General features: G+C 35.2%; 2 protein-coding genes across 2 annotated transcripts; both read left to right on the top strand.

Moving 5' to 3' along the window:
* Positions 1-193: 193 nt before the first annotated feature.
* LOC124404903 (eukaryotic translation initiation factor eIF1) lies at positions 194-2,327 on the top strand. Its single transcript, XM_046879389.1, has 3 exons — positions 194-373; positions 656-813; positions 1,347-2,327. Exons 1-3 carry the CDS (start codon positions 346-348, stop codon positions 1,491-1,493), a joined length of 333 nt encoding a protein of 110 aa, XP_046735345.1. The 5' UTR covers positions 194-345; the 3' UTR covers positions 1,494-2,327.
* A 511-nt stretch (positions 2,328-2,838) lies between these two features.
* Positions 2,839-14,738, top strand: LOC124404904 (la-related protein Larp4B). The gene is made up of 11 exons (XM_046879390.1): positions 2,839-3,019; positions 4,144-4,507; positions 6,290-6,539; positions 7,312-7,452; positions 7,587-7,814; positions 8,050-8,195; positions 8,341-8,438; positions 8,649-9,489; positions 11,810-11,978; positions 12,148-12,252; positions 12,434-14,738. Exons 1-10 carry the CDS (start codon positions 2,953-2,955, stop codon positions 12,241-12,243), a joined length of 2,400 nt encoding a protein of 799 aa, XP_046735346.1. The 5' UTR covers positions 2,839-2,952; the 3' UTR covers positions 12,244-12,252; positions 12,434-14,738.
* Positions 14,739-15,376: the final 638 nt, after the last annotated feature.

The following is a 15,376-nucleotide window of genomic DNA, read 5'->3' as shown; positions in this document are numbered from 1 at the left end:
CGATTGTTGCAAATTATTGTACAGCTAATCCTCAGTGCCACAATCCTACTTTCGAGGCACCGCGGGCAAATTGTGAACCACGGTGAGACATCTATGTGATCGCTAGAGTTCATGACAAGAGTGGGATTAGGGTGGATGTGTTTTGGAACACGTTGGTAACCCCACCCATCGGGTATGACAAATGCAACTTTTACTTCCGGTTGCGTTTGGCCTGTGTGCAAGATTTTTTGGGTTTAGCAGTATTCTCGCGTAGTGCCTGTGTTATCCTATTTCATCCGTCACTAAGCTCGATTGTAATTGCAATTTGCAGATCTATATCTCAAAGGGATATATTTTGTTTGTCGTATGTCCATCCAGAATCTTAACACATTCGGTGAGTACTTAATAACGATATGTAACGTAAAATCCCTCGACTGGCCCTCGAGACACTTTGATCAAAATGGCGTAGCGTCTTTGCTGCGTCATTGTACCCCGTAAAGCTCTTTCACTCGTCAAAATTAGCCTTAATTTACTTCAGCATCTGTAACTAATCAACCCGTCTAATGCCAGAATCTATTAGCTTGATTTCGGTGCTAACTTGGCCCGTATTTAATTTGGTTTTCAAAGCATTTTCACCCAGCATTGTCTGATTTCTTGTCGGTTCTTTTTTTTTTAGACCCCTTTGCAGATGCAATCAAGGGTTCAGATGATGATGTCCAAGACGGTCTCGTGCATATAAGGATTCAGCAGCGAAATGGTCGTAAGACCTTAACCACGGTGCAAGGACTATCTTCGGAATATGACTTGAAAAAAATTGTACGGGCATGTAAAAAGGTATGGGATGAATCTGTCACATTACCAGCTTTTTTTGAGCTGTCATCCGCCTATGAAAAGTTTAGTCTATATTTAGAAATGACGCGATTTTATTTTTTTCCACATTGCTAACAAAGAGTTATTTTTTTTCATCCCTCTTTGTGAACTATTTTACTTCTTCTGTGAATATTTAATAATTTCATCATTTTGAATGTATTCATTTAATATATTTAACCAATATCGATATTCATTCCTATGTTTATGCTTGCGATGCCGTAGATCTAAGAAAGTCTAATGTACGCGTATTTGTTGACCTTCTCCCAATTTAGCATAGTTGATGCTGATTCAGGAACTAACATAGCTATGTGAAGGTCGATCACAGCCATGGCAAATTGTAGATATGTTTGTGTATTTGTCTTTGGAATTCGATATGCTGGTTTTTTTTTCCCACTTGTGCTTAGTAAGAAATATACTCAAATCCTTCCGATTTGAACTTTTGATGTTAGTTCACTAATTCTAGACATTAATACTGAAGATTTCTTGATAATTTCCAGGAGTTTGCCTGCAATGGGACAGTAATCGAGCACCCGGAGTACGGGGAGGTGCTGCAGCTGCAGGGGGACCAGCGAGAGAATATATGCCAGTGGCTAACAAAATCAGGTCTGGCAAAGCCTGACCAGCTAAAGGTTCACGGTTTTTAAAAAAACCAACCACCCATGCCACTACCTAAGAAAACTCCACAGCCATTACCACCAGCAACACCTCGTCATCATAAATTATCTGTATCGGTCGCTTCAACTTGTTGATACTTCGTGGGATATCCTGTTATATATATACGTATATATATTTCAATAAAAAAGAAAAAAAGAAAAAAAAAAAAAAAAAAAAAAAAAATTGAAAAATTTAAAGAAAAAAAAACGTAAAAATAGAAGAAAATATAACAGTATACCGTATAGGCATAATATTCTAATAATCGAAGTTTTTGTAATATTATAGGAAGCAATATTTTTCAGCCTTATGTTAGGTAATCCGCTTAAAAACTTTTGTCACATATTGAATAGTTATTGTAGAAGAATTTAAAGAGAAGTGAATAAGGAGAGAAAAAACGGATCATACATAATATACGAAATAGGTACAGATATTGATAGCAACGGATGGATTTTGGTTTTGGTATTAGGTAATATGTATCTGGGTGCAATTGATGTATTCAGAGAAGACGCAGCTACTGTCACTAGGCGTCACATTGGATTCTCATAATTTGTAAAACTGTCAATTTATTTTTTTGTGTATACAGTAAGGACAACAAACACTAGTTTGTGCTTAATAATTTTGGTTTTTCAATTTCCGTGCCTTTGATCCCGCAGTAACTGTATTATTTATTAAAATATAGCATTTTAATCGATAATATGGATTGAGTTTCTACTTGTATTTTTTTTTTCAAATTTTTGTTCGGCTTCACTTACAAAAAAAAACATGTCATACATCAGTTGGAATGAGTGACCAAATTGAAAAATATAGCATGAAAAAAATAAAAACCCGAAGTAAGGAAAAAGTATCAACGTTTTTTTTTTTTTTTTTTTTTTTGTATTTAAATTGTGGATGTTCTTAGATAAATAAATCAAAAATTGAATAGTTTGTCATAGAGAAATTTTTATTGCCTTCCATGTTTGAACACAATGGTAAAACTTTTCTAAGTACCGTGTGTAATATGCCTAAAGTTTGTTTGCCCAGGCCTCAGCCGTAAATATGGCTTCAGCAGCATTCATTGTATGTGTGTATGGTCGTCAGGTGTTGAGTCATGAATTTCAAAGTACTATACTTAGTTGCATCGTTAATAAATACAATGAATAACGTTCCAAAGTCGCGCTGTTTGAAAACTCGTCATTTTTCCGTCCTGTTGGCCAGCGCCTTTTTCTTCTTTTTTCTGACAAATGCTAGAAAAAAAGTAACGTAGATTGGATAAGCGAGCGTGTGTGAGTGACAGAGTATGTGTATCATACGCATGGTACATACACCTACCAGCAGGGTTCAGTATCTCGCAGTTAGCTGAGGAACAACAATATACGTCCTTTTGTGTGGTGTACGTAAGTGTAAGTTTGATACTTGTGCAAGTTTCGTGCAGAACGAGATGACGTTAATTAATTAATTAATAGTTTAAAAATGCCAGAGACGAGACTGATTTCGTTCTCGACCGGTAAAAACGACGCGGGAATACAACGTGCTAAAGGTTATAATTAGATGATTATTTATTTTGAACGGATTGACATTATATAGGCATTTGTGGGAAGGTCACCTGTTAGGAGGTAAAAAATCGAGAAACATGACGCAAAAAAAAGATGAGTACGAGCAATAACGATATTTTCTTGTCGTGTTGTGGAAATCCCCCGAGTCGTTGATACCTAAACCTGATTTCATATTTCGCATGTCGTCGATCGTGGTTCGGTAATAATGCCAAGAGATGGCGACACTTTCAGCCTACATACCTGCAACCCATAATGCATTGAGCTACGGCATGTGCCTTTCTGTGTCGGCCATTTTGTAGTTTCCTTGAGAAATTGTGTTGAGTTGATTCTTCTCCTCGGTAAGATTTCTTAAAATAATAAAACGTCGCAGTACGTTATAATTTGAATGACGTAGATAATCGGATTCGCGTGTTTTCGCCTGATTATTATACCGTCGAAACATACTAATAGGGTGCGTGTCTCCACGCAGCGGTGCGCCCGCGGGGTCCCTAGTTGCGAGAAGGAACGAGTAAACGAAGCTGGCTGGTGAGCAGCCTATCGATAAAGGCACATGGAATCCGGGATTGTTTCGAAATGAATGGTGATTTCAGCAATGACACTTACTAAACATAAGTGGGCTAGAGCCAGTTGTCACTGTGTATTCGTATTCTTCAATACCCAGCCGCAATACGACTCTATATTTGGCCAGTCACATCCAACATATTGCATATCTTCTCTTTTCAAAATTCTCATCTCCAACTACGGGACCTTTTTATTTGAATACTATCACCGGGACACTACACGTTTACACGATTCGAATATTAATTATTTTCCGTCAATTATCAAACAACAATTATAATAAACTTACAGTATGGTTGTTCATTTTCACCAGGCAGTCTTCACTCTCCAACAACTAACGCATAACAATATTCAGGAGCAAAAAACTATACTTTCAATCCGCATGCACACGCTTGCATCTGTTCACTCAATTTTTACCCTGCTCCTGTTCACCGATGATTTTTTTAGAATTATCATCAATCGTTCACCGCCTTGTTCGAATATCCGATTATTCTTCTTATTCTTGGTTCATCCAAAACGTTTATCCGACATTTTCGTTACGCTGTTCCAGGGTACGTGTACATGAATGGGGACATTGGGAAGCTCCCATCAGGGGCGGGATACCCAACCACCCCTGAGTCCCTGGGTACAGTCGGGGGTGCACCGACCAACAGTACAACCGGCCTAGATTACAGCGTCATGAACGGAGGTCCTAGTGCAGAATTGATGTTAGAACCAGGTGCTAGCAGCCTAAGTCCGGCGCAGCAACATGCCATGAACATGGGAGGGGCAGCTGCTTACAGTCCGATTGACATTACGGCGCTCGGAGAGGCTTCTGCCTCCGTTGGATCGCTCGCCGACGTCTCAATGCCCGGCATACCTCTTGACCAATTGAAACAGATGCTCTCTTCGCAGCTCGAATACTACTTCTCCAGGTAGTAGTTCGTCTTTAAAGTTACGCCGAGAAAGGAATTCATCTTCAAACTGTACGATGACGCATCAGAGTTTTCTACGTACATTATATTATATTTTGTCAGTTTAGTCCAATTTTCTGTCATATCGGAAAGCTAGCTTACATTGTAAATGTCAGCGAAAGTTATTCGAAAGCTTTGTTGTAATTCGAGCTGAACACTTATGCGTCAGATTTTGCAGTTGAACTACTCTTCTTTTCTTCATGCATATATGTACACATACATACACTCACTCACACTCACATACGTATATATATATATATATATATATATATATATATATATGCGTATTATTCATTTCGAATGGATATATTCACTTATTGATATCTGATTTATACAAATCCTGGGTGACCTTTGGTTCTTTCCTCTAAATATCTGCTTGCGCGAATTCTTAGAACTGATAAAAAGATGCTGGTAAAATGTAATGGATTCATTCGCTGTTTATTTTAAAACTCACAGAATTTGAAAAACTGCATTATTATCAAAGTCTAACCATGGGGAAAATTAAGCTATAGCTATTACAATTGTAAGTGAATTTATCAAATATTTAGAATTTCAGACAAGATGTCTTGAATCACATAATTGTATCATCTGCTTGAACCCTGGAGTTCGCTAAAAGTCTCAAGTTCCTGATTGATCAGTATACTTGGAGCAACGCTCCACAAATAAGAATAAAAAAATCAGTTTTAGTTACTTCAAAAGGACAATTAGATCGATAACCTGTTAGAATCAAGAATATATACATTTCCGTGTTTACAATTTGTGTGATTACATAATTTCTTTGATGATTAACTTTGTGTATTTTTTTTTTTTTTCAAACTGTTTCGTTTTTCTTCCAACTTTTTTTTCGTGAACAGTTAATCTTCAACTGTGTGAGAAGATAAAAATACGTTCATCACAGATGAGTTTCTGTCACCATTTAGTTATAAAACTTTTGAACCCAAGTGGTCTGCGCCATGTTTACTCAACACATTTCAAGTTGAAAATATTATGGGTCAACTGATCGTTTCTGCCTCACGAGGCCCATGGCGCGAACACTTATTTGCTTTGAATTAAAGCCATCACATATGCATGAACAAATAAGCAATGAACTCACCATCATTAACTTTTGAACATCAAAATGTTCGTTTACACTAATATTTCATCAATATTGATCTCTTCAAATTCTTATCTGATTATTTTCTCTTACTATATACTTCAAAAGCACAAATTTTGTGTGTAGCAGTTTAGTGTCTAGCTATGCACAGTTCAAATTTGATTTCAAGGTATCTGTAAATTGGCTCTTTAGAATCATTGCAAGACGATTAAAAAATTGCATCATACAATTTAACTTTTGTATTTTTAGTAAATTTGGTAAATTTCTTTTGTGCTCGTAACTTCAAACTGCTATTAAATAAATAATAACAAAGCGTTATGGCATTTTGTACATAAATTTATTTCTATTTAACAGAAAATGTGTTCTACAAAACTGAATACAGTATGGTGTATATGCACGTAATAAAAAAGGCGATAAAATTTTTATCTACACTGCAAACGATTTGTTATTGAAACTCATACAGCGTTACAATACAGTGACCTTGTATTTCTGTATGATGGATTACAATAAAGCACACTGAGGCCTCGAATTGCTGAATTATAGTTACTACTAACTGATTATCATATCGAAGTAACGCATGTACTGTTCTATGAATAGAAAAAAGAAAAAGTACCGCATCAATATGGCTAAATAATTTCTTAATTTTTCAGAGAGAACCTAGCCAATGATACATATTTATTATCTCAAATGGATAACGATCAGTATGTACCAATATGGACAGTAGCAAATTTTAACCAAGTCAAGAAGCTAACTAAAGATATCAAACTGATAACGGAGGTGCTGAGAGAGTCTCCTAATGTCCAGGTGGACGAAGAAGGGCAGAAAGTAAGACCCAATCATAAACGGTGTATCGTTATTCTTCGCGAAATACCAGACAGTACTCCACTAGACGACGTTAAGGTAAGCTTGGATTAATTTTTTTTTTATCTGTTGTTTGGATTGTTATGTGATAGAATATTTTGACAAAATTCTTTTTAGACACATCTTTTCGAATAGAAGGATCAATTTTTCACGATGATTCACAGCTGAGCACACAAATATGAAAGGCTATCTAATAATTAATCGCTGAGTTTACGGATGCATCAAATTAAGTTGTTAGATTGTGTGCTACAATGATTTTATTTTTTATTTTTTTATGCGTTTCATTATAAAACATCACAATTCATCACACAATTTTTTTTAATATAGTAGTTACGGCACGTGAGTAAATGTTACTTCATCTGATACAAACAATTGCGAGTGCCGCGATTAAAATAATTGATTTTTATGAATGAACTTTTAATTATTGATTGCTCGTGTGTCTAGAAAATATCTCAATGTCGTCAGTATCATATAGAGTTTTACCAAGAATATTACCTTTTTCATAAATATAAACACGTGGAAAGCACTTTTTGTGGGTGCTTATAACATTTAAACAGGGAAACCTTGGTTCGTCAAACAAACAAAAAGTTTTCGATTTATTATTTTTATATCTGTTGGTGCACTACTTTGTAGGCACACTATTCATATCCAATTAAATTTCACTTGATGTTGTTGAATACTTCTTCTCCGTTGAACACTTTTGTTTATCAATTATTTTTTTTGTTTTTCTTCACTCTTACAATCATTCAATTATTCTCCATTCTCTACTTGAATTGAATATGATATTTGACATGTAGTATGATTATTTCAGAATTTATTCTCAGGAGAGGGATGTCCTAGACTCATTTCATGTGAGTTTGCACATAATAGCTCCTGGTACGTGACTTTTGAATCCGACGAAGATGCTCAAAAGGCTTATAGGTTTTTACGTGAAGAGGTTCGAGAATTTCAGGTAATTATCTTCTTCGTATTGAATTCATATTAACGTATTTCATGTATGTATAAACGAATGACAACGTTTGTCACACTGCATGTATACCTCTGAAATAGATGAAACGGTATTGAAGTTTCTTTTATTCGACACAGGGAAAGCCTATTATGGCTCGTATCAAAGCTAAACCAATGAACAGGCTACCTATCCCAGCAGTTACTGGCATTGCTGGGATTAAAAATGGATATCGAACTACTCCTCCTCCTCCGCCAGTTTATGATCCAACCAACTACCCCCCTGGCCAACAGCGATTTCTGTACGCAACAAACGGCAATGCAATGCCGCAAACGACTATGCCACCGTATGCGAATCCAGTTATCTATGTAAGTATCAAAATTTTTGACTCAACACTTCGAGAAAATATCAGGAGCTACTGTTTTGATGGACAATCGCGAGCACATATGAGTTCGGACAAACCGATTGCAAGATTCTTGGTGAATTGAACATTCATATCTCTGAAGTGATCGTGGAATATGTGGATTTTGCAAAAAAAAAACCCTTCATAGTCGTCTATAACATCAATTTGAGAGTACTATAATATTGCATCCTTGTTTTTAGCACCAACCATTTTATCCTGCTGGTATGATACCTTGGACCCATGGCAGTCCCACCGCTTATATTGATATGAGTGTATTTACAATGAACGGAATGGCGCCACATGGTTCATTCAAACCACATAACACAAGATTCGCTCCTAGAAACAGGTAATCGAAATTGAGTTAGTTTTTCAACTGTCGGATTGCTATAGTCTGGCAAACTGCGTTTAGTCCTTAAATTAAAACTTTGTCGTTTTTTCATAGAAGTTTTGTTAATCATTGGTCGTGTAATATAATAATTCGATTTCTGTAGAAATAAACAAAGGAATGGATCTGAGAGAGGAGGTTTAATGGACAGTGGAGGTGGAGGAGGAATGGGCTCCACAGGCCGATCTAGCCATCCTCTGATAAGTGGCGGAGGAGGAGGAGGAGGAGGAGGAAGCAGCAGCAGCAGCGGTGGGGGAGGAGGAGCAGGAGGAGGAGGAGGAGGTGGTGGTGGTGGTGGTGCTGCTGGTACTGGTGCTGGTGCTGGTGCTGGTGCTGGTGCTGGTGCTGGTGCTGGTAGTGGTGGAGGAGGAGGTGGAGGTGGAAGTGGAAGTAGTGGAGGAGGAGGGGGTGGAGGAGGGGGTCCCATGGTATCTAGCACGAGCACATCAGCTTCTTCGTTAAGCTTGCCACCAATGAAGCCGACATCCTCATCTTCCTATCAGACTGGCACAAAGTTCCACTCTTCCCATGCAACAACGTTGTCGGGAGGAGAGCCTCCTCAGTTCAGTAGTAGCAGCAGCGGAAACAGCAGCAGCAGCAGCAGTGGCGGCAGTCATGTCAAGGCATTGATGGAGAACGATGCTCAGGCAATGGATTCGCCTATTCAGTTTCCCCGCCATCGTACACATCGCAGGCCCAAAGACCAAGATGCAATGTCAAAAGTGAACAGTAGCCCGCTTCCGTCGATAAGAGAGTCCAATATAGCTAACAATTCGCAATACAATCGTGGCGTACAATTTGACTTGGAAGCAACAGCCTTCCCACCACTTCCTGGTTTGGATGCCGATCCTGCCAAGCTGCATACCGCCTCAACGGAGACCGCCACAACCGATAGTTTGCAATCTCACTGGGAGAACAGGCTTTCAGACGTTGTCAAAGGTACTGCCAAGCTGAAAAGCACAAAAGATAAAGAGCCGACAGCGGGGGGTGTCGCTCAACAGCAACAGGAGCAACAACATCAACAACAACAACAACAACAGCAGACCAGCAACAGCAGCAGGTCAGCAAGTCCTGGGTCAAGCACAGGTGGCCCCTCATCGTCTGGTACCTTAGAGGCTGTCGCCAATTCTGGCACATCGTTGGGAGCACCCACCACCTCCACAGTCTCAAACTCCAATTCCTCTGCCAGCAACACTGACTCTACAGACATCGCTCTCAGCACGATCACTCTTACTCCCCCGTCATCTCCCGATAAGTGAGTGCGCTTTATTCTTACACAGTAATTACACGCTCGGCACGTGCATTCATGCATATGTAAGTGTATACCTCTCCGCTCTCTGTATACGATTTATGTATGTATGCAATGCATGTGTTTATGTCTATACATGAATATATTTCTCTTACTCACTCGCTCCCTCACACTCTCGATCTTCCCTCTTTCTCGTACTCTCTGTCTTTCTCTCTCACTCTCTTTCTCTCTCTCTCTTTCTACGGAATGCAACTATCAATTTAAGTTAATTTTCAGAGTATTCTTTACGAAATTATTGCTATTATTATTATTATTATTATTATTATTAATATTATTATTGGTAATTTTACTTTTGATTGCTTTTGATAGTTTCTCCCCCACCCCTTGTTGTTTTTTTTTTCTTCTTTTTTTCTTCTTTTACAATGATAATCGAAGAAAAAATTTAACAAACATGTATGTAAGCACATATACATATCTACATATACACATTCACGTATATATATATATTCTCTAATATGTATATATGTATGTTAATACACTCACTAAGGCAGAGACGAAAGGGAAAAATATATATAAGTGTAGTTACAAGCACATAGTTGGAGGCTGAGGCTATGCTGAGTTGTGTTAAATGTTTTCTTTGGCTGTGTTATGTGCTACTACATGCTGATATGGTGGATGCGTTGAATGTACCACATATTTATATACATATATATATATATCCTCCATATACACTGAATAATGGAACGTGCAGTAAACACAGCAAACACGTACACGTTACACATATACGGATGCAAAAAATTAGTGAAAAATGGAAAACAAAAGAAATTGAGACGTAAAAAAAGCGTTTCTGCACGACTCTTAAAAGTGATTCCACTGTTGCTGCTCTACTGCCCCTATGTGTCGGTTAAATATTAGATATGCTGCGTGTCCGGTTTTATTGATTTGCCATTCTTAATTAAAATATCTAATTTGTCTTTGAAAATTCTCACTGTTGTCGTCGTCAATATTATTCTTTTTCTTTACTCCTTGGTTTTCTTTTTTTTTTTTCCCCCCCTTCCTTTCTGTTCGATTCTCAGAATTACTTCCCGGTTTCGTTACGTTATTTTATTATATTGTTTTACGTTTTGTTCTTTTTTCCTGTAACGGTAGTTATGTACAATATCACGGATGGTGACACTCGTAAAAGCAAGTTTTTTGTCCAATCGAAGTAAACATATTGCACACCTGATAACAGGTGTGCACACTGTGATTGTTCCTAATTCCAGACTAACAAATGACAAAAAGAAAATAAATGGCAAGTAATTTCTCTAAACAATTACATCATACTAAGTATAAAAATATTTAAACAACCTTGTTTTTTTTTTTTTTTTTTCTTCCTTTCTTTTTCTCGCTCTTTCTTCCCCATTACTTTTTATACAAGATCGTCGACAACAAACATCCACTGCTAAACGTATATAAATGACGCGATGGTTATACATATATTAATATTAAATTAATAATATGACATAGATGTCACAAAAAAATTAAAAATTAAAAAAAAAAAAACGACAGAAAAAATGTACGAATGTATGCGAGAAAGCATTCGGTACCACGTGGCGGCACAACGCACAGGTTTCTTCTCCTATGCAGATTGGGTGTCAAGTGCCTGTACTGCTGCTACACATGAACAATACTTGAGGACTACTATTAATATTCAGGGTTCTTTAATATTATTATTATTGTTATTATTATTCTTATTATTATTATTAATATTATTATTAGTGTATTAATGTTATTATTAATTGTTCGGTTTCAAGTTACTTTTAAAGGCATTTTGATTAAAGTTTTAGTTTTTAATATCAATAATTATTAAGCTGTAATTTTCGACACGTAAAAAAAAAAAAAAAAAAAAAAAAAAAAAAAAATACAATAAAAAAAAACAGAAAGCATGGTTCATTATTATTTGATCGTGACTATAGGTAGATTCATTGTCAATGAAAGTAAATAAATGATGTGTATACTGGTTTGTTAACCGTGTGTGTTGCAACCTTGCAAGACCCATTCCCTATAGAAGAAGAACAAATCTTTGCTACTATTAGAAAAATTATAAAAGAAACGTTATTTATTGTGTAGACATACACGCGGGATTGCCGAACTCCGCAATTATTGTGCATGCTTTTTTTGTAATGCACAAAGTTTTTTCTTTTTTTTTTTGCCTCTTATTTTTTTTTATCTGTTGAATTTTTTTTTTTTCTTTCTTTCTTGTTTCGACTTACTTCGTTGTTACACTTCGTATATGCACGTCTTCCTGGTAAAGTCCTATATTACTGTAACACACCGCTGACAGATCTGTAAAGACTGATGACTCAAACATGGTGAACGGCGTGGATGAGGCTATTAGTACAAATCCACACGCGACGGAGGATGTTGAAACGGCAGCCAGCTGCAGCTGCGACGTCTCTTCTACGCACCAGAGTAACCAGATACAATCAGGAGTGACGTCGAGCTCTCTTATAGTAAGCTATTAATTCGATTACCCAACAAATTTCGTTCGTTGATCAATGATTAAATTGAAAATTTGCTATTTGTAAATGTATTTGTCGCGATCGTTTGTACAAATTAAAAAATTTTTTTCCTACCAAACGCGTAATACTAATACGAATTTTGTTTATTTTTCCTCATCAGGATCTCACCAGGCCGAGCTATGCTCAAGTAGCACAACATTGCCGAGAACTACGTTGTACAAAACACAAAACAGATGAGAAGGATGGAAATATGTAAGGCCGATATGTAAGTAGAACTTTATTTTCTTGGACATATGACAATTGTTAGTCTAATGTGTCTTTAAAATCATTTGTTGAGTCAATCTGTGGTAAATTTGCAACTTTCATTTTTTTTTTTTTTTTTCCCCCTTCCTTTTGCTTTAATTTCATTCGATGATTCATTTATACAGTTGTATATGCTCTTACAGATTTCACTGCAATCAATTTCAATAATTAGCAGTTACATGCACCTGAAAAATGGGTTCGACGGGTCGTTTGCCAACCGCTTTAATCTTGAAGCGAGTTTGGTAGGCACAGAAAAACAAATAACAAAGAAAAGATTATAAGAAAACAGAGAAACGAACTTTTTACATTGTATACAGTGACTTTGCCTATATTATACTAATTGTGGCATCGATAAACGACAAATGATAAACGAGAAGAAAAACCATAATACTAAAGGAAAAAAAATACAAAAAAATTAAAACAGCCCAAAAAAAGGCAAAAAAACAAAAAAAAAAAAACAAAAACCAAGTATTCAAGGAAACAGTAATTTTTCCCTTAAAATTTAAGAAAATAATAATAATAATAATTGCTGACAGGATAATACACTGTGTAGGAGAGTGTCGTCGGTACTTTGGTTCTGTGATTTTGGAGGTATACATTAGTTGAAATTAAAAAACAAAAAAAATCTTGCGTTAACACAACATATTAATGTATTTATTTGGAAAATTGATTTACTTCTTTTCACAAATTTTCGGATTGTAACAAGAAAATGTTCACTACCTTCGTGCCAAACCTTGACACTTGTGTGCAGCTTGTATATTTTAGAACATATAACTTTGGCCGATCTTCAGTCTTTCTGTAACAATTTTGAGTGATTCATATTTCTATTCCATATGGGGACAATCTTCAATTTCATATTCGCTAGCAATTTGCCTTCTCGACATTTGTTGTTCTGTTCAAAGTAGGAAGCCATATTTTAAGCGGTTTAACTTTACAGAATTTTAGTTTTCCTTTTTTTTTTGTTTTTTCTTTCTCTTCATATTCCAATGTTCTTCTGCCGCGTTGAAATAAAAGAGGAAAAAGATCTTGTAATTTCCAGAATGTCAGCGATACAATTCTTTACTGCTTACAGCAATTTTCTTTGCTCATTTAGTTATAAAAAAAATTTCAACTAACCAGATTGACATTGACACCGACATATATATACATATAAATAGAAATTATCCCCTTTTAGCATCCATTCAACCATTATTACTTGTTTTTTTTTTCGTTGTAAATATTTCCTAGTAAAATTTTATTTCTACTTCAATGGTTAGTATATTGAAATTATTTTACTACAGCGCATCTTTTTCCCACCTTAAAAAGAAATTTGATCTATTCCAATAAAATTTATCACTAATAATGTAAAAATTTGATGAAATAAGAAGAAGATCGACATCAAAACCATTCGTGTCTTTTAAAAAAACGAAATTCTTTGTTAATTTGGGATGCTAGGATGTTTTGGCGCTGAACGAGTTGAACTTTTGTGACGGATATGAAAAGTAATTGTTACTTGCTACTATGGGCATTATAATTGGTGTCTCATGCGAGGAATTATTTATATCTCAGCTCGATATTACTTGTTATGGACATTCTGGAAAGTAGTTTCTTTTTTTCTTTATCTCGAACATGAAAATTGTAATTCTAAACAATTTCGAATATATCATGGTAACTTTACTGCCGTTACAGACCCTTATTGCGGCACTGTTTTATTTTCTAATGATATATTGTTGAAGAAATTCATAATAAAAAATGAAAGAATATCAGACGACGTAGATTTATGCTTTAGCAAGTAACATAATAATTATACCAATACTAATAATAATAATAATAATAATAATAATAATAATAACAACAACAACAACAGTAATAATAATAATAATAATATTAATAATAATATTGATAATGGTAATGATATAAAAAGAAGAAGAAAACGAAAAAAGATTACAAAAAAAGATGTCACGAAAATGGTATTTGAGCACACAAATAAGTGCCTCAAGTGTTGTGTATATTACAGGAGCTTGGCTTTAGATGTTATACATAATTATATGTAACTACATAATATAATAGTTAAGAGCGCATATGATATATTTGTTACTGATATGCATGCAGAATTAAGGTAATGGATGCTGAAAGATTGAAAAAAAAAAAAAAACACAAACACAAACAAACAATAATGGTGAAAAACAAACAACAAACAACAACAACAACAAAGAAACAAATACAAGAAAAAACAATCTCCTGCATAAAATGAATTACTATTGTATGTAATTGATATTTTAAGTTTAACAAGCTATGCTGCCTTTTAATTTTTTTATATTTCAAACAATTGTTCGCGCCTACAACAATCGTAGATTGAGAGTTGTAACTAAATTAATAGTCAGGTGAAAACTGATTGATATATTAGTTATTTGAGTTTCATATTTTGGTGCTGTAGGCGATTTAGTATAAAAAGAGGAAAAGAAAATAGGTCCCTCAGCTTTGGCCCAGTTTTTATTCATATAATACTAATTATTAGATGAAAAAACAAGAGAAAAAAAAAACCACGTAAGATATCTTTTGGGTCGTTTACACACAAATATAAATATATATTAGTATGTATGTGTATATATATATACATAAATATATATATATATATATATATATATATATATATATATATATATATATATATATATATATATATATATATATATATATATATGTATATATTTATATGTATATATACTACCACACCCACATTAACACAACAAAAAGAAGCGATAAGAAAAAAGTAACATAAAGAAGAAGAACAAGAAGAAGAAAAAAAAGAAGACGAAGCAGCGAGTTGTATAATAATAAAGGCTGGTTTATGCGTAAAGTAATTGATTAAGAATGAATAAATAAATAATTAAACTTGTTGTTTAATCATAAATTAAATAACATTCTAACTATGTGTGGGCGTGAGCGTGCCTGCGTGTGCGTGTGTGTGTATGTGTGTGCATGTGCATGTGTGTACGCTTAATTAACTAAAAAAGTTGACAAAAAACTTTTTACCGACAACGTTGTTTTCATCCTATAAAGCTGGCTCTGCATTTTTTTTTTCCCGCTTATTCTTTTGGTCGTTT

This window comes from Diprion similis, chromosome 3 (genome assembly GCF_021155765.1).
Source record: "Diprion similis isolate iyDipSimi1 chromosome 3, iyDipSimi1.1, whole genome shotgun sequence".
Lineage (NCBI taxonomy): Eukaryota > Metazoa > Arthropoda > Insecta > Hymenoptera > Diprionidae > Diprion > Diprion similis.
This window is presented reverse-complemented; position numbering and strand designations above follow the sequence as displayed.

Bases quoted from the DNA above. Each gene is read 5' to 3' on its own strand.
- LOC124404903 (XM_046879389.1), top strand. From the start codon at position 346: ATGTCCATCCAGAATCTTAACACATTCG. The intron at 374-655 runs GTGAGTACTTAA...TTTTTTTTTTAG, and splicing joins CCAGAATCTTAACACATTCG to ACCCCTTTGCAGATGCAATC. The intron at 814-1,346 runs GTATGGGATGAA...GATAATTTCCAG, and splicing joins TTGTACGGGCATGTAAAAAG to GAGTTTGCCTGCAATGGGAC.
- LOC124404904 (XM_046879390.1), top strand. From the start codon at position 2,953: ATGCCAGAGACGAGACTGATTTCGTTCTCGACCGGTAAAAACGACGCG. The intron at 6,540-7,311 runs GTAAGCTTGGAT...TGATTATTTCAG, and splicing joins CTCCACTAGACGACGTTAAG to AATTTATTCTCAGGAGAGGG. The intron at 7,815-8,049 runs GTAAGTATCAAA...CCTTGTTTTTAG, and splicing joins ATGCGAATCCAGTTATCTAT to CACCAACCATTTTATCCTGC.